General features: G+C 47.4%; 1 protein-coding gene across 1 annotated transcript in view; it reads right to left on the bottom strand.

Moving 5' to 3' along the window:
- Nucleotides 1-22,793, bottom strand: part of LOC140402267 (protein Smaug homolog 1-like) — a 98,996-nt gene that overhangs the window by 6,890 nt on the left and 69,313 nt on the right. The window contains 7 exon segments of the mRNA XM_072489906.1: nucleotides 794-920; nucleotides 5,375-5,576; nucleotides 10,336-10,451; nucleotides 13,283-13,368; nucleotides 14,448-14,757; nucleotides 16,151-16,237; nucleotides 19,508-19,617. Of these exon segments, the coding sequence (XP_072346007.1) occupies nucleotides 794-920; nucleotides 5,375-5,576; nucleotides 10,336-10,451; nucleotides 13,283-13,368; nucleotides 14,448-14,757; nucleotides 16,151-16,237; nucleotides 19,508-19,617 (1,038 nt within the window).

The raw sequence follows: 22,793 nt of genomic DNA, 5'->3' as shown, positions 1-22,793 counted from the left end.
TGGGGGGGGGGGGGGGAAGGAAATTCCACCCCCCAAGCTCCCTCTTGATTCCATGGTCCCCCATCCCCTCGTTCCTGAGGAACTGCCCTCCATGTGTGAACATGGACAGCATTACCAAGCTGCTCACTAATAAGGACACCAAAGTGGCGTCAGATCGTGTTCTCTCATCTTCCACAGGCATGTGTTTTCTAGGAGTCACTGGACAGTAATCAAGAGCAGAGACCCTCACCCCTCTCCTCTCACAAACACCTTCCCCCAGAAAGGTTAGAGATCAATTTTACTAGTTCAAGTTGAATAAAAGATAGAGCACAGGAGGCCATCTGGCCTATTGTGCCCATACCCAGCATTTTGAAGAACTATCCAAATAGTTCTGCAAATTTCCCCTTGAAGGTGAACTTTCCCAGCATGGATCGGGAACCTTTTCAACTGTGTGCCTCAGTATCACAATGTGCAGAGCGTTTATTTACTATGCCAAGTAACGCTGGAGGGCAGGATGGAAAAGGAATGCTCCCAGTGCAACTTAAAACTCAATGAGGATTGCCAAGTGGTCGGTTTAAAAATATTGCCAGCATCCCTCAGTTTCTTCCATACGGTCAGTAAAAATAGCGAGGATTATTTTCAGACACTTCAAGTGGTTAAGTCAATAATAGGCAAGGGGAAAACACTCTAAACTGTCTTGCAAGAAGACTGCATCTAATTACTATCACAGCAAACCTTCCCCACACTTGAGGGGAAGACTGAACCACTTCAGGTTGGATTGGAGGAAATTGTGTGGAGCTGGAACAGGACAAACCTGGCTGCTGGAACATCAGGATGGCTTGTGGGGAGGTGTGCACAGGTAGTGAGTATGTCCGTTGCACAGAGCTGCGACTTTGACTCGGCATGCTATTACTGCCACCTGGGTTTGCAAACCATAGGTTCTGCAGGAATAAAGGAAAACATGTCAATCTCACAGGTGGCGTTTCATAGTTTGATTTATTTTCTGCCTTTTAATACTGGGAATATTAAGAATTGCTGTCCATTCTCCTTCCACCATCCTCATAGTCAGGGACACAATAACGGGGATGTTAATGAGAACTTGGTTGATGTTTTTTCCCCTCCCTCTTTGCTTAGGGTGCTGACACTTGGATTACAATTCCATTGGCATGGGTCAGCTCTTTTGTTTCTTCATTGAAGAGGCAACTCTCCAATGCGAGAGGAGACAGTAGCTGCTGGCAGACAAGCCGAATGTGGAAGGCAAGAAAACTAACCTCGACCTCTCCTTGCCCAAGGCCCCCACTTTCCAGCAGGGATTGCTGAATAGTGGTCAGGGCAGGAAAGCTGGCTGATTCCCTCTTTCCTAACTCAAGAGCGGTGAGATCGTACGGTGGCACGGTACAGCGATTTTATCACTGGACTAATGTACTGGGAGACACGAGTTCTACTCCAAACACGGAAGGTCAGCAATTTAAATTTGGTTGATTAGATAAATCCGGAATGGGGACGGCGAAAAGGACTGAATTGTTATAAAAGCCCCCACTAAATTCACTATTGCCTTTACCAGAAGGAAACTGGTTACGCAGTCTGGCCTGTATGTGACGCCAGATACACAGCAATATGGCGGACTCTTAACTGCCTTCTGAAATGGCCTAGCAGCAAGTCATTCAGCTGCGTACGTATGGGGAGTAAATGCTTTGTCAGCGATACCCTGACAAATCAAAACAGCTACACCATCACATACTGGATGCAACTTTCACCAAAGTTCATATCCACTCTCTAAACAGGCACCTGAACATCTTAGCCTTTTTGATTTTTAATTTACACTCAGCCCCGAGGAGGGAGAGTGGAAGATAAGGAGAGGAATATGAAGGCGGCTCAAATCATGAAAAGCCAGAGTAACAAAAACCACACTTTTGCTAACCAATCTGCATTAGGAGGATAAGACTGTGACACTCAGCAAGTGGAAACGCAGAGCGGATGAGACTGGGCAGGTTGTGCCAGAGGGCAGGCTAGTGGCTAACAATGAAGAGAAGGGCAAGGTTGAATATACCACGATAATATCAAGGCAAATTATTGCGGATGCTGGAATCCAAAACAAACAGAAAGTACTGGACAATCTGAGCAGGTCCGACAGCATCTGTGGAGAGAGAAGGGAGCTGACGTTTCCAGTTTGGATGACTCTTGATCCATATTTAGTCATTAAAAATAGAGCCCAAGTGCAGTGGAGGAAGGCCCAGGGGGCGATTTACGAGTATGGGAAAAAGGCAAGCCGGATGCTGGCACATCAGCTTCGGAAGCGGGACGCAGCTAGGGAGATCGGGGGAGTTAAGGACAGGGGAGGGTGGTGCGGAGTGGAGCTGGCATCAATGGGGTCTTCAGGGACTTCTACGAGGAATTGTCCCCATCCGAGCCCCCACGGGAGGGAGGGAGGGATGGGCCGCTTCCTGGACCAATTGAGGTTTCCAAAGGTGGAAGAGGGTCTGGTGGCAGGATTGGGGGCCCCGATTGAGCTGGAGGAGCTGATCAAAGGGATAGGAAGCATGCAGGCGGTGAAGGCACCGGGGCCGGATGGTTTCGCGGTCGAATTCTATAAAAAATATATGGACCTGTTGGGCCCGCTGATAGTTAGGACCTTCAATGAGGCAAGGGAGGGGGAGGCTTTGCCCCCGACGATGTCCCGGGCACTGATCTCCTTGGTCCTGAAGCGGGACAAGGATCCCCTGCAGTGTGGGTCTTACAGACCAATTTCCTTGCTAAATGTAGATGCCAAGGTGCTGGCGAAGGTCTTAGCCACGAGGATTGAGGATTGTGTGCCTCAGATCATCCATGAAGACCAGACGGGGTTTGTGAAGGGGAGGCAGTTGAACGTGAATGTGCGGAGGCTTTTGAACGTTATCATGATGCCGGCGAGGGAGGGGCAGGCGGAGATAGTGGTGGCGATGGACGCTGAGAAAGCCTTCAATAGGGTAGAATGGGGGTACCTGTGGGAGGTGCTGAAGAGGGTTTGGGGAGGGGTTTGTCAGGTGGGTTAGGCTGTTGTATGTGGTCCCGATGGCGAGTGTGGCCACAAACAGGAGGAGGTCAGAGTACTTTCGGTTGCACTGAGGGAGGAGAGGGGGATTGGCGAGCTCCCACAAAAAAAGGCGGAGAGGAGCTTCAGGTGTCTGGGAGTCCAGGAGCTGGGGGGCCCTGCATAGGCGTAATTTCACAAGGCTAGTGGAGCAAATGGAGGAGGAGTTCAAGAGGTGGGACACGTTGCCGCTGTCCTTGGCGGGTAGGGTGCAGTCAATCAAAATGACGGTGCCCCCAAGGTTTTTGTTCCTGTTCCAGTGCCTCCCCGTGTTTACCCCAAAGACTTTTTTCAGGCGAGTTAACAGGAGTATAATGGGGGTTTGTGTGGGCGCGAGGGATTCCGAGGGTGAGAAGGGTGTTCCTGGAGCGGAGTAGAGATAGGGGGGGTCTGGCGCTGCCCAACCTCTGTGGATACTACTGGGGCGCCAATGCGACGATGGTGCGCAAGTGGATGATGGAGTGGGAGGGGGCTGCAGGGAAGAGACTGGAGACGGCGTCTTGTGTGAGTATGAGTCTGGGGGCGCTGGCAACGGCGCCGCTGCCGCTCCCTCCAAGGAGGTATACCACGAGCCCGGTGGTGGTGGCTGCCCTCAACATTTGGGGGGCAGTGGAGGCTGCCCAGGGGGGAAGTGGGGGCCTCGGTGGGGACCCCATTACGGGGGAACCACCGGTTCGCCCCAGGAAGAACAGGTGGAGCGTTTGCGGGGTGGCACAGGGCAGGGATACGAAAGCTGGAGGACCTGTTTGTGGACGGGAAGTTCGCGAGCCTGGGTGAGCTGGGGGAGAAGTAGGGGCTCCCCCCCCGGGGAACACCTTCAGGTACTTACAGGTAAGGGCGTTCGCCAGACAGCAGGTGGTGGAATTCCCGCGGCTACGGTCACACACAGTACAGGACAGGGTGCAATATTTGGGGTGACAGAGGAGCCGGGAGTGCAGGAGGCGAAAGAGGCCGGAATTCTGGCCTTTGCGTCCCTGGTAGCCCGGCGAAGGATTCTTCTTCAGTGGAAGGATGCGAGGCCCCCAAGCGTGGAATCCTGGATCAACGATATGGCAGGGTTTATTGAGAGGGTGAAATTCGCCTTGAGAGGGTCGGTACAAGGGTTCTTTAGGTGGTGGCAACCGTTCTTAGACTTCCTGGCCGAGCGGTAGACATTGGTCAATGGCAGCAGCAACTCGGGGGGGGGGGTCACTTTATTTTTTTTTGTTATTTACACTGGGGGGTCTGAGGGGGTGTATATACTTGTTGTATTAAGTCGGGGGATTAATGTTAATTTATTATTTATGTACAGGGGCGAAGGACTGTGTTTTGTACATAACCCTGTTGGGTTTCTTTTTCATTTTGTTATTGATATTTTATGAAAACCTTCAATAAAAATTATTTTAAAAATTCATGTTCCCCACCACCATCAGCAGTACAGCACTTCCTTTAGTTTTTAAATTTAGAATACCCAATTCATTTTTCCCAATTAAGGGGCAATTTAGTGTGACCAATCAAGCTAATCTGCACGTCTTTTGGGCCGTGGGGGTGAGACCCACGCAGACACGGGGAGAATGTGCAAACTCCACACGGACAGTGACCCAGAGCCGGGATCGAACCTGGGACCTCGGCGCCGTGAGGCAGCAGTGCTAACCACTGCGCCACCGTGCTGCCCTAGCAATGCAGCATTTTCAATGTTTACTTTCACCATATTTTTCTAAATACTGGCTTTCTCCCCCAGACTATTGAACACAGAGAAAAAGGATAGGAAGCTCATAATTCCCTCAATTCACGGATATAAACAAAAGGTAACATTTTATTGCATTATGCCTCGGACTTAGTTTATGCCAAAACTGTGGCTTGTAAACAATAAACACCTGCACTGCCAACAGCTGCTGCTTTTGCCATTTTACACCAGAGAGGCAGCAGACTATAACATTCCAAATATCAATTTCTATTAAAATGTTCAGTGAAGGAAGTCACTGCCGGAGAATAGAACATCAACATTCAGACTCCATCAACAAGTGCAGTTTAACATTGCAACAGTGACATGTCCATTTCTCTTAACAAGGCATGCTGCCGACGGGCTAATACTGCCATTTCATGCCCTGTGCCCACTAGGAGCGGCAGAGAGATTGCCCAATCTCGTTTCAAGGATGCAGTTAAGAAACAAGAGATGGTTCTTATCCTTTCAGCCCAGGTTGAAGTCAGCATACAAGAAATAATGCTGCATTCTCCCGTCTCCTGACTTAGCCACTTCTGAAGGCACTTGTATTAAAAATGATGAATAAATCACACCTTCCAAATTTTGCTCTTACACTTGTATTACAGGCAATATGCACTCACCTGCCTGCCTTGACTCGTCAATGGATTAAGTGTATGCCTTGGAGAAACACCACCCAGACTAGCTGCAGAAGTGCCGATCAGACCCATGCGATTTGCAGACAGACCCCGCGGAGGTACCTGGAACGGGCGTTGGCCTCGTCTGCCTATCCCGCCAACCACAGAACCGGCTGTGGGCAGCGAACTGGACTGACTGAAACCCCAGCTGGGAAAACAGAAAAGAGATCTTATGAATTCCAGTATAAACCAGAGGACAAGAAACATCAATGATACTTTACTCATCATTTCTCTTCTCCCAAAGCTCTCGACTCCTGCTGGCTCCACATCTATTTTACTTACGCCCATGAGTGATACCCAGCTCAAACCTCTTAGCTGGATGTAAATGATCCCATGGCACTATTCACATGAAAAGCAGGTGAGCTTCCTTTGATCAATATTATTAAAGGACTCACGATTCCCGACTTGGGCCACTGTCTGTGCGGAGTCTGCACGTTCTCCCAGTGCCTGCATGGGTTTCCTCCGGGTGTTCCGGTTTCCTCCCACAAGTCCCAAAAGACGTGCTGAATTGGACATTCTGAATTCTCCCTCAGTGTACCCAAACAGGCGCCAGAGTGTGGCTCCTAGGGGCTTTTCACAGTAACTTCATTGCAGTGTTAATGTAAGCCTACTCGTGATACCAATAAAGATTATTGCGGCATAGTAGCACAGTGCTTAGCACTGTTGCTTCACAGCGCCAGGGTCCCGGGTTCGATTCCCCGCTGGGTCACTGCCTGTGCGGAGTCTGCACGTTCTCCCAGTGTCTGCATGGGTTTACTCCGGGTGCTCCCGTTTCCTCCCACAACTCCCAAAAGACGTGCTGTTAGGTGAATTGGACATTCTGAATTCTCCCTCTGTGTACCCGAACAGGCGCCGGAATGTGGCGACCAGGGGCTTTTCACAGTAACTTCATTGCAGTGTTAATGTAAGCCTACTTGTGACAATAATAAAGATTATTATTAACTAATACATCATTTAGTCACTTTCACAATATTGAGGGTGGAATGGAAATGGAAATTGCTTATTGTCACAAGTAGGCTTCAATGAAGTTACTGTGAAAAGCCCCGAGTCGCCACATTCCGGCGCCTGTTCGGGGAGGCTGGTACGGGAATTGAACCGTGCTGCTGGCCTGCCTTGGTCTGCTTTCAAAGCCAGCGATTTAGCCCTGAGCTAAACAGCCCCTGTCCTTAGCTGTGCACAAATTTGTCATTCTTCTATATTATGAAAACGACTACACTTTGACTGTGAAGCACGTGGGGTCATCCAGAGGTTATAGAAGGCGCTGCATAAATGCAGTCTATTTTCTGTATTACACAGTACGCTCTTACTTATTGCAGAGTTGATGTGTATGGTCATTCAAGTAATTTGGACAAATAGAGCCCACCTGAACCAAATGAATTAAAACCACGGGCAGCACAGTAGCACAGTGGTTAGCACAATTGCTTCACGGCTCCAGGGTCCCAGGTTCGATTCCCGGCTTGGGTCTCTGTCTGTGCGGAGTCTGCACGTTCTCCCAGTGTCTGCATGGGTTTCCTCCGGGTGCTCCCCCCACAGTCCAAAGATGTGCAGGTGAGGTGGACTGGCTATGCTAAATGCCCTTAAGTGTCCAAAATTGCATGAATGTTGGATGGGGTTACTAGGTTATGGGGGTAGGGTGGAGATGTGGGCCTGGGTAGGGTGCTCTTTCCAAGAGCCACTGCAGACTCGATGGGCCGAATGGTCTCCTTCTGCACTGTAAATCCTATGATTCTATAAGAGTGTGCATTATAATAATCTTTATTAGTGTCACAAGTCGGCTTACATTAACACTGCAATGAAGTTACTGTGAAAAGCCCCTGGTCGCCACATTCCGGCGCCTGTTCGGGTACACAGAGGGAGAATTTAGAATGTCCAATTCACCGAACAGCACGTCTTTCGGGACTTGTGGGAGGAAACCGGAGCACCCGGAGGAATCCCACGCAGGCACGGGGAGAACGTGCAGATTCCATTGGTTTGTTGTGACCCACAAACAATAGATGCATTGGTCTCGGGGTCAGAAAGTCATTCTCCAGCACTGCTTTGCTTTAAACAAACAAAAAAAAGCATATTTATGTAGAGATCGTGAAAATGCCATGACTTATAGGAGAGTTTTCCCACTGCGCTCCTGATTGCCACTCAGAATACAATACTGAAATTGAGGAGATAGGACATACTGATGGATTTCGACTTCCTCGTACCATGGACTGATTTATTCTAGTCAGGAGGCATTCTAGATAAATCAAGTTGGCAGAGATAAATCTGCTACAAGTGGCTTACACTGTACATTTTAGTGATAATAAATAGGATGGCAGAGAGTTTAATACAGTAATTGAAGCTCAGGAGTTCTGCTGATTCTGATAAAAATCACTCCACTGAATACATCCTTTGTTACTCGTTTCCAACAATCTATATATAGTAACAAACTCTAGTGTTCATCCTCCTGGACGACCATCAGATAATGAATGATATAGGTGTGACGGAGATGCACAGGTTTAAAGACCAACAGTTGGCACAGATCCAGCAGTGAATATGCAGCTTGCTGAAACTGAACCTTTGATTACCAATATGTTTGTGGGTCTAACAGCAGCATTTTGCAGTGTCCAGTGCACAATAAGCCCTAAAGGTGAATGACTACAGACAGCGGCTGCGTTTCTCCCCTTTGCTCAGAAGGTTTCATAGAATTCCGACGATGCAGAAGGAGGCTATTCGGCCCATCGAGTCTGCACCGACCCTCCGAAAGAGCATGGCACCTAGGTCCACTCCCCCGCCCTATCCCCATCACCCCCACACATTGATCACAGCCAATCCATCTAACCTACATTTCTTTGGACTGTGGGAGAAAACTGGAGCACCCGGAGGAAACCCACGCAGACACGGACGGGGTGAACGTGCAAGATCCACACAGTCACCCAAGGCTGGAATCGAATCCAGGTCCCCCGGCGCTGTGAGGCAGCAGTGCTAACCACTGTGCCACCCCAGGTTTCACTATCACGTTTCCGGTGCAAAGTTTAAAACTTGCTGGGACAAAAAACCTGTTACGATTTCACTAGTGTCCACCACCCACTAATCTCCTTGCTCTGTACATCAGTCACTGCTTCAAATATGGGGTCTTTTATACAGCTGTTTTAAAAGCTGCCTCCATCGAGAGCTGGCATCTGGTGTTCAACTGCCTCAGATATACCATTCGGCCAGGATCAGAATTCAAGTCCAAAACAAAAGCAGCTAAATGCGGCAGGTTTGGGGTTTGTGCAGAACTATGCCAATATTTTTTTAAAAAATGTTTAGAGTACCCAATTCATTTTTTCCAATTAAGGAGCAATTTAGCGCGGCCAATCTACCTAGCGGCCAATCCACGGGGAGAATGTGCAAACTCCAGACGAATAGTGACCCAGAGCCGGGATCAAACCTGGGACCTCGGCGCCGTGAGGCAACAGGGCTAACCCACTGCGCCACCGTGCTGCCCAGAACTATGCCAATATTGAAAAACTTTGCAATGTCTCATGCAAATTCTTCCCAACTAGATCACAGAACCAGAGATCGCTATGCCATCAATAAGATCAGACAACCAAACAGATCCCCAAATGGTGTCTACCAGAACTACTTTGTATTGTGTTATCTCTGATTATCTCTTGATTATTTCAGTCACAGATACGTGTCAACAGCATTTTCTGCAACGTGCTGGAGCTATGACAGTGCCTCATCCCCTAAACAGACTGACAAAAATATTAAATGCCATAAAAAACATGACATCCCATTCACACTGCAATTTCCCCGAAACCTATCTACCGCCCTAATCCGGGGTCTTGATCCAGAGCGTGTTCTCCCCCATCAGCACAGCATTCCACCCCCCCACCCCCTCCACATTACACTCAGCCTGGGCAAGCCCAATGTGAAGAAAGCAGACCAACTGTGTAGCACATGCACGGTCATGGGTTTCACCCACATCATCTTCGCTGACAGGGGTGGGTGCGCCACACCTCAGCGGCACTGCCTCCGTTTAACCGGCCCAACTGTCGCCCCAGCGGCCATTAGAGGGCCAGGAGCTTCTCCGCATTGCGCTCCCACTACATGTATGCCGTCCAAAGTTTGCCGGTGCTCTTTGTACTTTCTGAATGTACATTTGGAGATGTTGGAAGCTCGATAATTACTCAGCTCTGACTTTCCTAGCTAGCCTGTCCCTTTCGACTCCCATTGGAGCTGACCCTCAGCGCGGCTTCCCGTTGCACCTACTCCTCTCTGTTATTACCCTATTCGTTATTCTCATCCTGGAATGGAAAGCCTCAAAAGGGAACAGGTGGGAGAGCTGGAATAGCCAAGGGGTTGCAGAGTGGAGAGCCATAAGAGTGTGTTCATGAGGGAAAGTCAGACTAAGTACGCGTTGGCGTAAATCTCTAGAAATCTCAAGGGGCAGCATGGTAGCACAGTTGCTTCACAGCTCCAGGGTCCCAGGTTCAATTCCTGGCTTGGGTCACTGTCCGTGTGGAGTTTGCACGTTCTCCCCGTGTCTGAGTTTCCTCCGGATGCTCCGGTTTCCTCCCACAGTCCAAAGATGCGAAGGTTAGGTGGATTGGCCGTGCCAAATTGCCCTTCGTGTCTAAAAAAGGGTGGGGTTACTGGATTATTGGATTACGGGAATAGGGTGGAGGTGTGGGCTTAAGTGGGGTGCTCGTTCCAAGGGCTGGTGCAGACTCTATGGACTGAATGGCCTCCTTCCGCACTGTAAATTCTATGAAATGCAAAGCAGGTAGGCAAGAATCTAATTTAAAAATAAATGTTTCATCAGAAGCGACCTCCCAAAGTACTGACTATGTTCCCGGTGTTGCAGGCCATGCTGTGAAGCCTTCATTACAGATTTCCAGCACAAAGGATTGCGTGCTGACCGGATCACACGCATGTCGCAGATAACTCACCTTCTCTGGCGAACACCTGGCATCTCCAGCAAGGCCTTTCTTGGAAAAGACCTCAGCAGCTTAAACACTTGCTGCTTCCACGAGAATAGTCTTTTCTTCTGTGTTTCAGTAAATGCCTGAAATCAATTACAGACAAATGTGACCCACAGCCAGGAGACAGAGTTTGTGCAATTTACCTGCTGCTGATTTAAGTGAAAATCATTTAGCATTCCAGACGGCTTCATTCTGTTGTTCCTTGTACAACAGAATATGTATTGTTTGCATTCTGGAGCAACATTTGGAGTAGGTCAGTGCTGCTATAAATATACACATCAGGAAAAGTAACCAGTTAAAGGCGGTCACATATTGTGCACCAACATTCAATTTGCACGGTAAATATTGCAAGGAGGAGCTGTGATGAATTACACTTTTTCCATCAGGATGGGGAACCATACCACAGCAATCACTGGTGTCTATAAGCAACATATGCCCTAGTGCAACACCTCTAGGGGCGGTGTGGAAGAGGAGTCTATTTATTTTCTAAAAACAAAATGAAAAGATGTAACTCCCAGATAACAACTGGCAGCTATGAGCAAACTGCATTAAATTGACAATTCAGAGCTTGCCAGATAACATCAGTTTAATCAGCTCAAGCTATGTTTTGATGTTTGATCACACTTGAAATGAAATGAAAATTGCTTGTCACGAGTAGGCTTTAATGAAGTTACTGTGAAAAAACCCTAGTCGCCACATTCCGGCGCCTGTTCGGGGAGGTTGGTATGGGAATTGAACCGTGCTGCTGACTTGCCTGGGTCTGTTTTAAAAGCCAGCGATTTAGCCCTGCGTGCTAAACCAGCCTTGTGTGTCAGACAGCAACAATGACAAAATTCAGAATTTTTCAGAGAAAGTCCTGGTGTGAGGCGGATGAGCAGGCCTCAGCTTGTGCTCCTGATGACTATCCTGGGACTCACGAGCAAGTGTAAACGTGGACACTGGCGACAACAGGTTCGAGTTGGCTGCGATCCATCCACAGTCTAACTCGATTGATAAGGAATGGCCGGTTAATAATAATAATCTTTATTATTGTCACAAGTAGGCTTACATTAAAACTGCAGTGAAGTTACTGCGAAAAGCCCCTAGTTACCACATTCCGGCGCCTGTTCGGGTACACTGAGGAAGAATTCAGAATGTCCAATTCACCTAACAAACACGTGTTTCGGGATTTGTGGGAAGAAACCGGAGCACATGGAAGAAACCCATGCAGACACGGGGCGAAGGTGCAGACTCCGCACAGTGACCCAGCCGGGAATCGAACTTGGGAACCTGGCGCTGTGAAGCCACAGTGCTAACCACTCTACTACTGTGCCGCCGGTTGGGTGACACACTGCAGAGTTCTTGGTATTTAGAGGTTATACTCCAGCAACGTTCATATCTGCATCTGCCAGTTCAGCTCACTGGCAGCATTCTCACTTTTCAGTCTGGTTATGACATTAAGCCCCACTACAATGCATTATTTCATGCTGACACTCCGGGTTCAAGCATCGAGGCAGAGCCGTTGCACGAAGCGTTTAAGTCCCATCTACCAGCTTCAAGTGGATGTAAAAGGTTAGATGACATTATCCAAAGTGGAGAGTTCTTCTGGTTCGCTGACCAACAAGTCTTCCTCAACCAAAAACAAATAATCTGGCTATTTATTTTATTGTTGCTTGTGGAACGGTGCCCTTTGCTAACTGGTTGCCACGGACAAATAATTTATTTGCTGGAAATTATGAGAGCTTTGTTGATCGAGGCACAAGGGTACAAGAGCAAGGAGTGTACACTGAAGATGTATACATCTCTAGTTTGATCTCAGCTGCACTACTGAGTCCAGTTCTGGGTCTGCACTTTGGGATGGTGAAGAGGGGACAGAAAAGATTCATGAGAATGGCTCTCGGAATGAGGTGCTTCAGTTATGGAGATAGATTGGTGAAGTTGCAACTGCTTTCCTTAAAAGAAAAGGATGAGAGGATATTTAATAAGAAATGTTAAATATCATGACAGGTCTGAACAGGGTAGATAGGGAGAAACTGTTCCCACTCGTGGAAGGATCGAGAATGAGAGGGTACAGATTCAAAATAGAAGCAGAAAAAGTGATACAAGGGAAATATTTATCATTTAAAAAAAAAATCGGAGTATCCAATTCTTTATTCCCCGCAATTAAGGGGCAATTTAGCGTGGTTAATCCACCTACCATGCACATCTTTTTGGGCTGTGGGGGTGGGACCCACACAGACATGGGGAGAATGTGCAAACTCCACACGGGCAGTGACCCAGAGCCGGGATCAAACCCGGGTCCTCAGTGGCATGAGGCCGCAGTGCTAGCCACTGCGCAGCCATGAAATATTTATCGTGCAGCCAGTGGTTAGGGCCTGGAAATGCCCGGGTTGTGATGGCGGCAGGCTCATTCAAAAGGCAAAGGAGTGTTATCAGAAAAGTAATAATGTGCGGGGTCACAGGGAGACGCTAGGGGTGCATGAGGGGAGTTGCTCATTTGGAGAGTCGGTGCTGACATGATGGGCCACACGGCCGCCCTTCTGCATTGAAACACACCCGCGACTGAAATCACTTTCGTACGTTCTAAAAGATGCAACATAAAAACTAGTTCTTTGACACCCCAAGAAGGGGCAGGATTGAAAAAATAAAAATTACATTTGGGATCAACAATATTTTTTACTTTTCAGATTCTCCACTGTTGTGTGGTTTGGGCTCAGAATGGAACATGGGAACAGGAGCACGCCATCCAGACCCGAGATCCTCTTCCCTTCTCAGAAGAATTGCTCAGTCCAGCAGGAAACAGCTTCAGCAGCTGGAAGGGGATTAAGTTTTCAAGGCTACATTACCACAGAATGGCAATCAGTCCCCATGGCATTCCTCACCCCACACCAGCACCACAGGATGGAACTCCCCGCTATCACATGCAAGTACCCACCTCATGAGCGAGGCACTTCTCTAGGAGTTGCAAGTAAGAGCTTATATTTTCTTCATCTGGCCTGGACACCAACAGCTGGGTGCAAACTGTAGGAAACAGAAGCAGATTAATGTCCTCTCTGGAATAAATTCTACGGCCAACCAAACAAAAAAACATTTCCATTCTCTCGCCCTCTCCTACAAAATATCCACCATCGCAGAGCCTACGGCACACTGTAGCAATGTACAAGGTCATCTGCCCGTAACCTGCTCTCTGCCAGACGGCCATCAAGACGAAGGGACAAGGCCTTTATTGAGTGAGCTAAGCCAAATGCATCAGGAGAGAAAATGATATCCATTAGGAAGCAATGATTAGCTGATGATTTTTTAAAAAAGTATTGCAAGAAGCAGCGGAAGAGTAAGGGAACTGAGACCTGCTACAGTTTGGAGCTCCTGTAAAAGAATGAGCTGGAGTAGGTATCGGAGCAAAGAGTTTTGTTTCCAACACACTGATGACAAAAAGGAAATGGTGCAGGTACATTTAATATCTTTTAGACTGTCCCTTAAGATGCATGTAATTGTTTCCATGGTCTGCGCGCCACTCTGCCTGCACTTACTGTAATGCCTACAAAGGTTTCCAAAACCCAACATTCAAAAGGAGCCAATTATCATAAAAAAATATACCAATTGGCTAAAAGTTCTATTTTTATCCCCCCCCCACAAAGTGTCAAGAGACCGTGGCCTCGCTCCCTGCAAACCCTCTGGAATGGATTTTTTTTGACGGCATGATTAAAACTGCGTGGAATAGTCCAAATGCAGACTTGTCGATAATTGAAGATAAAGACAGCCTGTGCTGTGATCACTCTCCAGCAAAGCTCAGCAATCTCCATAACCAACAACTTTCTCCAATACAGTCTAGGCAACAAGGGCATGAGGTACCAGGAGGGAGCCAGTGTCAAGAATTAAGAGACCGTACGGAGACTGCGGAAACAAACAAAAAAAAAAAGGCTGCTGCAGTTTGTAATCCAAGCACGAACCAAAGTATTTTCAATTTCCGTCTCTACATTTGTCCCGTTAATTTCAGAAACTGAGTTAACACGAAAGCAAAAAGCACCCTTTAACTCCACCCCTCCCTCCTCCGCCCTGCCCGACCCCACCTGGCCATGATTAACAAGGTATGAACCAACCTTTGCCCATGACTCTGGTGAACTGTCCAGGAATGTCGCCCTCAGATACAGGGGCTGCTGCCGACTCTCCGTCGCATGTCGAGACACTCTGGGACTGAAAGCCATCAGACGTAGACTCCTTATCAGCAGCTGCTTTGGTTGTTCGACTATCTGTGCCCAGTCCAGGTATAGCATTGGAGGAACCATTGGGGTCAGTGTCGTGTCCCTCATTGGGGATCATTTGAGGCGGGGTGTAAGCTTTGATCGGGGTTATAATAATCTGCTGCAGCTCCTGAAGGGCATTTCGCAAGTTTCCTCCCTCAAGAATGTCCTGTTGGAAGTATAGCAATTGCTGATTACTTTAATCACCAGGCTCCATGCATTATGTACTGGAATGATTTTCACACTCATCATGTTAGTAGTCGGTGCGATGACCATATTGTTCATTTTCTCATGTAATCCATCCACATGACTTCTGCGAATGAGATGGGGACAGCTTAGAGCTAAATTTACGCAGATTTCAAAGTTCTATGCTATGGTCCTGGAGTCCATCAAGACGCAGGGCTGAGGATTACTTCACTCGGGAGCCTCACAGGTGAGGTCACGCAGGTACAAAGAGTAGACTTCCACCATCAGCAGACTAGGCTAGATTCAAACCCAGGTCCCCATTGCCGAATAGCAAAGCAATGCCCCACTTTGACCTATTTACCTATACCCCAACCACTACCAACAGGGCCTGAAGTCTTTTTAAAACTTCCATTACTTGCCAAAACTTTCCAAAGTTACAGAGTAATTCAAGTCCAGAACCCAAGAGCTAATATAGACAAAACCCGTTCATCCATCTTTAAACACGACTATTAACTATTCCTCCTTTGGCACAATATATGAAGACTCCATGTTTTACAGACCAAAAGGTTCCAGGTTTGATTCCTGATTTGTGTGAATTTTAGCCGGGGTTACAAAACAATGCTGCGAGTCTGTGGCACTGCATGTCAGCAAGAATCAGTATTTGTAGGAAAGGGAAAAGTGGTAAAATTTATCATTTAATTTGAAGATTCTAATAAATGAGGGATCAGCAGCAAATGGTACATTACAGAACATGGACATGGACATTTAGGACATCAAAAAAATCTTTCTCTGCCACAAACTTCCAGGTTTCAGAAATGTTACCATATCCCGTTTCTTGTTAATAACTGGTGTACTTGTGGAATTTGATTTAATGTTGCATAGCTGGGTCCACTAGAGTGTTGGATAGCAATACATTCAACTTCACGGATAACAATTTTCAAAGCAATAAACTCTTCTGTTAGAGGAGATTCCTAACAGGGTACTTACAGAATATTAGAAAGTTTTGCGCATTAGGACTAAATAAGCCAATTTTAAACAGATGGAGGAACTGTGCAGTACTGTTCAAGTTTTATTTCTAAAATTCAAACCTGGTTTTCTCCACAGTGCGTCAATCTGGAATGCCTGAAGGGAGCCAAGCTTACGATTACAGGGCCTGCTGTGGACCACGATCCAGTGACTCTCGCAGAAAGGTGCACGTGAACAGGCTCAAGAACAGCACCATCCATGACAGAGTATGCCGCCAACATTCACAGTCTGCGTTCATGTGCGACAACCGGCCATTTGGGTGAAATGTCAGAGGCCTGATCGTAGGTATGAATTTATGCTCGATACCTTCAGAAGGCGCGCAAGCAAAAGAAAAAGACCCCATAGCTCACCTTTTCCAAGGATTTCAGCACACCCTGTCGCTCGCGTAACTTCTGAATGCTCAGGGCTATTTTGTGCCTTGCCCCCTTTGTGACATTCTGCATAACAAAATTTTAAAAATACATTTAATGAGTTGGGTGGGGGTGGGAGGAGAAGAAGGCAGTGAAGAAAACAGGACGAGGAAGAAAGAATGAAATAAGATGCCCTACTCCTGATTCCCATTTAACATGCCCTCTTTCAGAAGCCCAACAGCGTAGCAGTCAGCCAAGGGCGGAATTGGGCTCATGTACAACACCTCCCAGTGGCAGTATCTGGGATCACAGAAATATGCCACCTAACTGAGGTTATTGGAGGACAGCCAGCATCTGCAGAACACGGCATGGAGCTGTACATTACTGACAGTCACCACTGTATTTCTCAGCTGTGAGAAGAGCACAGTACATCTGCACGGACACATTTCGCACAAACTTCAAAAGGCACAAGGCTAGATGACATGATAATTCTAATAGCTTTTGTCTAATCAGTCCTACCTGCAGCCTCCCACAAGGTCATTTTTCTCCAGCTGTCCACCCAGCCTGGTCAACACAAATTCCTTGCTGTCTAAAGCATTTAAAATCCTCAGTTCTGAATTTATTTTCAGTGGGGTTCGAAGGTAGCACAGTTGCTTCACAGCGCCAGGGACCCGGGTTCGATTCCCGGCTTGGGTCACTGTCCGTGCAGATCTGCACGTTCTCCCCGTGTCTGTGTGGGATTCCTCTGGGTGCTCCGGTTTCCTCCCACAACTCCCAAAAGACGTACTGGTTAGGTAATTTGGACATTCAGAATTCTCCCTCAGTGTACCCAAACAGGTGCCGGAGTGTGGCCATTATCACCACCCCCCTAGCCCTACTAATAATAATAATCTTTATCAGTATCACAAGTAGGCTTACATGAACACTGCAATGAAGTTACTGTGAAAATCCCCGAGTGGGTAAGAGGATGAAGTTGCAGATGGAGAAGGTGGTGGCTGATGAGGGTGGCAAGAATGTGATAGTGACGGGTGCATTGGAGGGGAGGTTAGTGGCGCTCACAAGTGCATATGGCCCCAATTGTGATGATGCGGGGTTTGTGAAGGATGGACTAGACGTTTTTTGGGGTTGTTTTGTATTGTCAAACTGTTGAAATTTATTGAATAAAAATACTTTCTTTAAAAAAAGATTTTTACAGGCGCACTTCACCCTATCTCTATCCTTATGGTTCCTCTTGTACCTTTCCAATACCTGGACTCTGATTGCTGCACATCTCCTCACTACAAATGGCAAAACCTTCAATCACACCAGCCTTTTTGCCACAATCCCGCCCTCTAATTCTTTCTCTGCCTTCAAAAGCCAAACCCCCACCGCTCATCATCAAAGGTCAAGTTAGGTGTACTTTTCACAACTTTACCCACATTAAAAGGAACTAAATAAATGCAAGTTATTGTGATAGACCATCCAAAACTCTCCTTTACATTGCAATCCAATATCCACTCTCAGGTAGCCACCTTTTCTCAAGCTTGCAAAAGAAAGGGGCAGCACGGTGGCGCAGTGGTTAGCACTGCTGTCTCACGACACCGAGGTCCCAGATTCGATCCCAGCCCTGGGTCACTGTCCATGTGGAGTCTGCACATTCCCCCCCATGTCTGCATGGGTCTCACCCCCACAACCCAAAGATGTGCAGGGTAGGTGGATTGGCCACGCGAAATTGCCCCTTAATTGGAAAAAATGCATATTTTTTAAAATTACAAAAGAAATCTGCTGTTGACACCAAGAGTCCCAGGTTCCAAGATCAGCATCTCACCTTGGAGAGCACACAATTACAGTAGAAAATCTATCCCTACCCCATGGCTTATAGGGTACTTATGAGTTTCAGTATCGACAAAGGACAATAATGAAAACTACACAAAATAAATAACTGGTAGGCCACTGTAATAATCTGGGCCTTACTGGGCGGGATTCTCCCGTACCCTGCTGGGACGGAGTGGCGTGAATCACTCCGGCGTCGGGCCACCCCAAAGGTGTGGAGCCTCTGCACCTTCAGGGGCTAGGCCCGCCCCGGAGTGGTTGACGCCCCCGCTGGCTGGCGGGGAAGGGGCTTGGCGCGACGCAAACTGGCGCCGAAGGGCCTCCGCCGGCGCGGGAGCGCCAGCATTGGCTGGCGTCATCCCCGCGCATGCGCAGAGGGATTCACTTCCGCACCGGAATGGCGGATGACCACGGCCTCTGGTGCGGAAGGAATAGAGCGCCCCCATGGCACACGCCCGCCCGTGGATCGGTGGGCCTCTACAGCGGGCCAGGACACCTTGGGGGCACCTCCCAGGGCCAGATTCCCCCATGACCCCCCAAGAACCCCGGAGCCCGCCTGTGCTGCCAGGTCCTGCCGGTAAAGGACCAACTCCAATTTACGCCGGCAGGACCGGCATAGAAAGGGCGGGACTTCGGCCCATTGCAAGTCGGAGAATCCGGACAGCCCCGGGGCCCATTGAGCCGCGCCAGACCCTGCCATTCTCTGAGGCAGGCGGCGCGACCCATGCAGGCCGGTTATTGGGGGGTGGGAGAATTGGGAGGACGGCGGGGGCCAGATTCATGCCGACCCCCGGTGATTCTCCCACCCGGCGGGGGGTCAGAGAATCCCACCCACTATGTTTCCCTGGTTTATATGACAAAAAATAGAGCACTTTTAACACAATTTTGATAATTGCCAAGTTACTGTAAAACATAAGAGCAACCCCTTGACTCCAACGTTTGAAGTTTACAAACATGCGTATTAGGAGCACGAGTACACCATTCGGCCCCTCTGGTCTGTTATGCCATTCATTAAGAGCCTCAACTCCACACTCCCACAGTCCAAAGATACACAGGTTTGGTGGATTGGCAATGCTAAATTGCCCCTTAGTATCCAAAGGGTTAGCTGGAATTACTGGGTGAAAGGGATGGGGTTGGGGCGTGGACCTAGGTGGGGTACTCTTTCCAAACGTTGGTGCAGACGCGATAGGCCGAATGGCGTCTTTCTGCACTGTAAGAGATTCTATGATTCTGCCCCCGATAATCTTGTTAAGTCAAGAATCTATCTATCACTGCCTTAACGATATTCACTGACCCAAGCCTCCACTCCGCTTTGGGGAAGAGAGCTCCATAGATTCACGGCACTCAGAAAACAAAATTCTTCTCATCTCCATCTTAAGACCCCTTATTTTACAACTGCATCCCCCCCTAGTTCTGGTCTCTCCCATAAGGAGAAACATCCTTTCAGCAATAGCCATGTCATTCTGCTCGCCTGCGCATCGCAACTATGAATTTCCAACCCTGCCATTTATCAACATCGCTATGACGCACGGACCAAAGACAAACCTGAGATTCCAGCTGATGTTCGGTCAGAGTCATCATCTCTTCGTAGGTTAGCTGAGAGAAAAGCGATGCGTACTTGTGTAGCCGAAGACTTTTTAACCACGTGGGCACATCTGCAAAGAAAAGAGAAACTGAGTTAGTTACAGAAAAGCGACAGACATTCTAGAACAAAGATTTCAATTAGTTACACATTGCATATGACAATTATAGTCTTAAAACAGACTTACAAATGCCAATACTGTTCAACAGACTTGCAGTGGTCATGATTGTCAACCTATTGCGTAGTCACATTCAGCAAGGAGTTCACCATTATCCATCAACAGCCACAGTGACCATCCATCCAAATGCTACACACTATAACACCGCCGTTCACCTCCGTAACCAGTTTTTATTGACATCATCACACAGAAAAAGTTTTGCATCTTTTATTTATTTATTTATTTATTTTTATAAACGGAGCCATAAATTGCTCCCGGTTCCAAAAATTGAGTATTTCCAGCTGGAAAAAAAAAGTAAAAGTTTGAATCTTAAATGTGCCACTGGAGTAGCCACCCAACACAGGTCAGACTCTTCCCCATTTTCTCTCTCCCTCCTGTGAAAAATTAGTCACCCAAGGCACCTCCCACTGACTCAATGACAGGCCAGAGAAAGTACATGCTCTGGAGTGCGTGGGGAAGCAAAACAAGAAAATGAGAGAGAGAAAGAAAACAAGAGGTGTGGGTTATGAAGTCAGGCCTCGACAGCTGAAATTAGTTAATTACTTCTAATTCAGTGCCTTCCAGTTCACCATGGAATGCAGTCACAGAACAACTAATAGAACCCAGAAAGATGAACCGAAAAGTAGAGATGAGGGCAGGCAATTTAGCCTAACTCATCTTTCATAGTCATGGGCAACACGGTGGCACAAGTGGTTAGCAAGGTGGCTTCACAGCGCCAGGGTCCCAGGTTCGATTCCCCGCTGGGTCACTGTCTGTGCGGAGTCTGCGCGTTCTCCCAGTGTGTGCGTGGGTTTCCTCCGGGTGCTCCGGTTTCCTCCCACAGTCCAAAGATGTGCGGGTTAGGTGGATTGGCCATGATAAATTGCCCTTAGTGCCCAAAAAGGTTAGGAGGGGTTATTGGGTTACGGGGATAGGGTGGAAGTGAGGGCTTAAGTGGGTCGGTGCAGACTCGATGGGCCGAATGGCCTCCTTCTGCACTCTATGTTCTATAGTCACCATCACAGCATCCATTTGCCTCCACTTGGAAGCCTATTTAAGGCACAGTTCACTGTGTTAACATTTCAGTTTGATGACCAGAATGATAAATCTGAAGCGGTATGCCTGAAATGTTAAATGTGTCTCTCTCCACCGATGCTGCCAGACCCAAGTATTTGCAGCATTTTGGGTTTCTATTTTAGGTGGCCAGCATCTGCAGTATTTTGCTTTGTTTGCTCAAGACACCTATACCTGGATTTGCCTTCTTCTCGTTTGCTATGCCCCATGATCTAGCTGGGTTTTAATTCAAACCAGTTCCATCACTTCTCCTGACGTTCCTTGGCTTCATTAACTTGTAATAATAGTTTAATCCAACCATCACAAACACAAGGTAGGCCAGAGAGAAAACGCATCTCCTGATTTATCAAGAACGAGATTCAGTAGGAATACAAAATGCTCAGGAAAAGGCTATTAGCGCCAAAGGAACCAGGCTATTTTGGATGGATTTAGGATGGATTTACCTACTTACTCACCTTTTCTCTCTATCTCTTCAAACACATTGATATCCTCCATGTAACTTAGTCCACAACGTGACTGCTTCTTTAGTACAAAAGTTTCCCTCAAATTCCCACCCCCTCATTTTTAAACCAACTTTCCTTGGGATTAGAAACCTTCAAAAGGAATAAATTTCCTGGATCAGCTAAAGTGAACCTCCTTCATAATCTCACAAATTTAAGATGGCTAATGTTAAATTCTCTACTTTTTAAAGAAACCAAACTTACTTATTTTAACTTTTCTCAATTTAAATCATTGCTGCTCACGACAGCTGAACCCAGCAAACCTTTTCCTGGCTTCTGCCTGAATGTTAACACAACGGATTCTTAACAGCAACACTCTATTCTGATATTACACCGTAATATATTCCTTAACTTCAACCACTTCCTACCCAAGATTAAACACTAAACACTGTAATATATAAAGTACATGATAATTATAGATAATCTTTATTAAGTTAGAAGGTAGAGCAAATCATGTGGAAGGAAGCAGCAAGTTTTATTGAGCTGGTAAAATTGTGGCAGGTGCAGCGCAATGTGAGGAAATGAGGGATAATCTATTTTGAAACCAAGAAAGACAAAAATTGAATATTTGGCCAGAGGTTTGAAAGGGCGCGCACGTACACAGATCATCAAACACTAGTGCATGACAATTTGTGTAATAAAACATTCAAGGCGCTTCACAGGAGCATCATGGAACAAAATTTGACACCGAGCCAGATCATAGAATCGTCAAATTTACAGAGCAGGAGGAGGCCATTCGGCCCATCGAGTCTCCATCAGCCCTTGAAAGAGCACCCTACTTAAGTGCACATCTCCACCCTGTCCCCGTAACCCCTATTAACCTTTGGACACTCCGGGGTAATTTAGCTTGGCCAATCCAACTGACCCGCACATCTTTGGACTGTGGGAGCACCCAGAGGAAACCCACACAGGCACGGGAAGACCGTGCAGACTCCGCACGGGCAGTGATCCAAGCCGGGAATCGAACCCGGGTCCCTGACACTGTGAAGCAACAGTGCTAACCACTGTGCTACCGTGCCACCCCTTAGATTTAAAAAAAAAAAGAGATATTCGGACAGGTAACGCATTTAGGGACTGGACAAGTTCATAGGGAAAATTTTAAATCTTGGGCTTCATTGGCGAAAGCATGATTGACAATGGTGAAGCGGTAAAAAAAAAAATCAGGGATATCGAAGAGGCCAAAATTGGACAAGTGATCTCAGAGGGCGTGAAGGAGGTTAGAGACAGAAAGGGTCAAGCATTCTTGAAAACAAGAATGAGGATTTTTTTGTTGTTAAATCAAGGCATTCCCACCCTGGGAGCCAACACAGGTCAGCAAGCACAGGGGTGATGTATAAACAGGCACTGAAGAGAATTAAGCTGCAGGCAACATCAAAGGTTATTAGCGTCAAATGAACCGGGCTATTTTGGATGGATTTACCTACTTACTCACTCTCAATCTCTTCAGGCACTTGTGACCAATAGAGTGCCTTTATATTGAGGAAGCTGAAATACAAAAAGCAAAGGAAGTTCTCCTGC

This window comes from Scyliorhinus torazame, chromosome 25, assembly GCF_047496885.1.
Source record: "Scyliorhinus torazame isolate Kashiwa2021f chromosome 25, sScyTor2.1, whole genome shotgun sequence".
Classification (NCBI taxonomy): Eukaryota; Metazoa; Chordata; class Chondrichthyes; order Carcharhiniformes; family Scyliorhinidae; genus Scyliorhinus; species Scyliorhinus torazame.
Note: the sequence above shows the minus strand (reverse complement) of the source record. Positions and strands in the feature narration are given on the sequence as shown.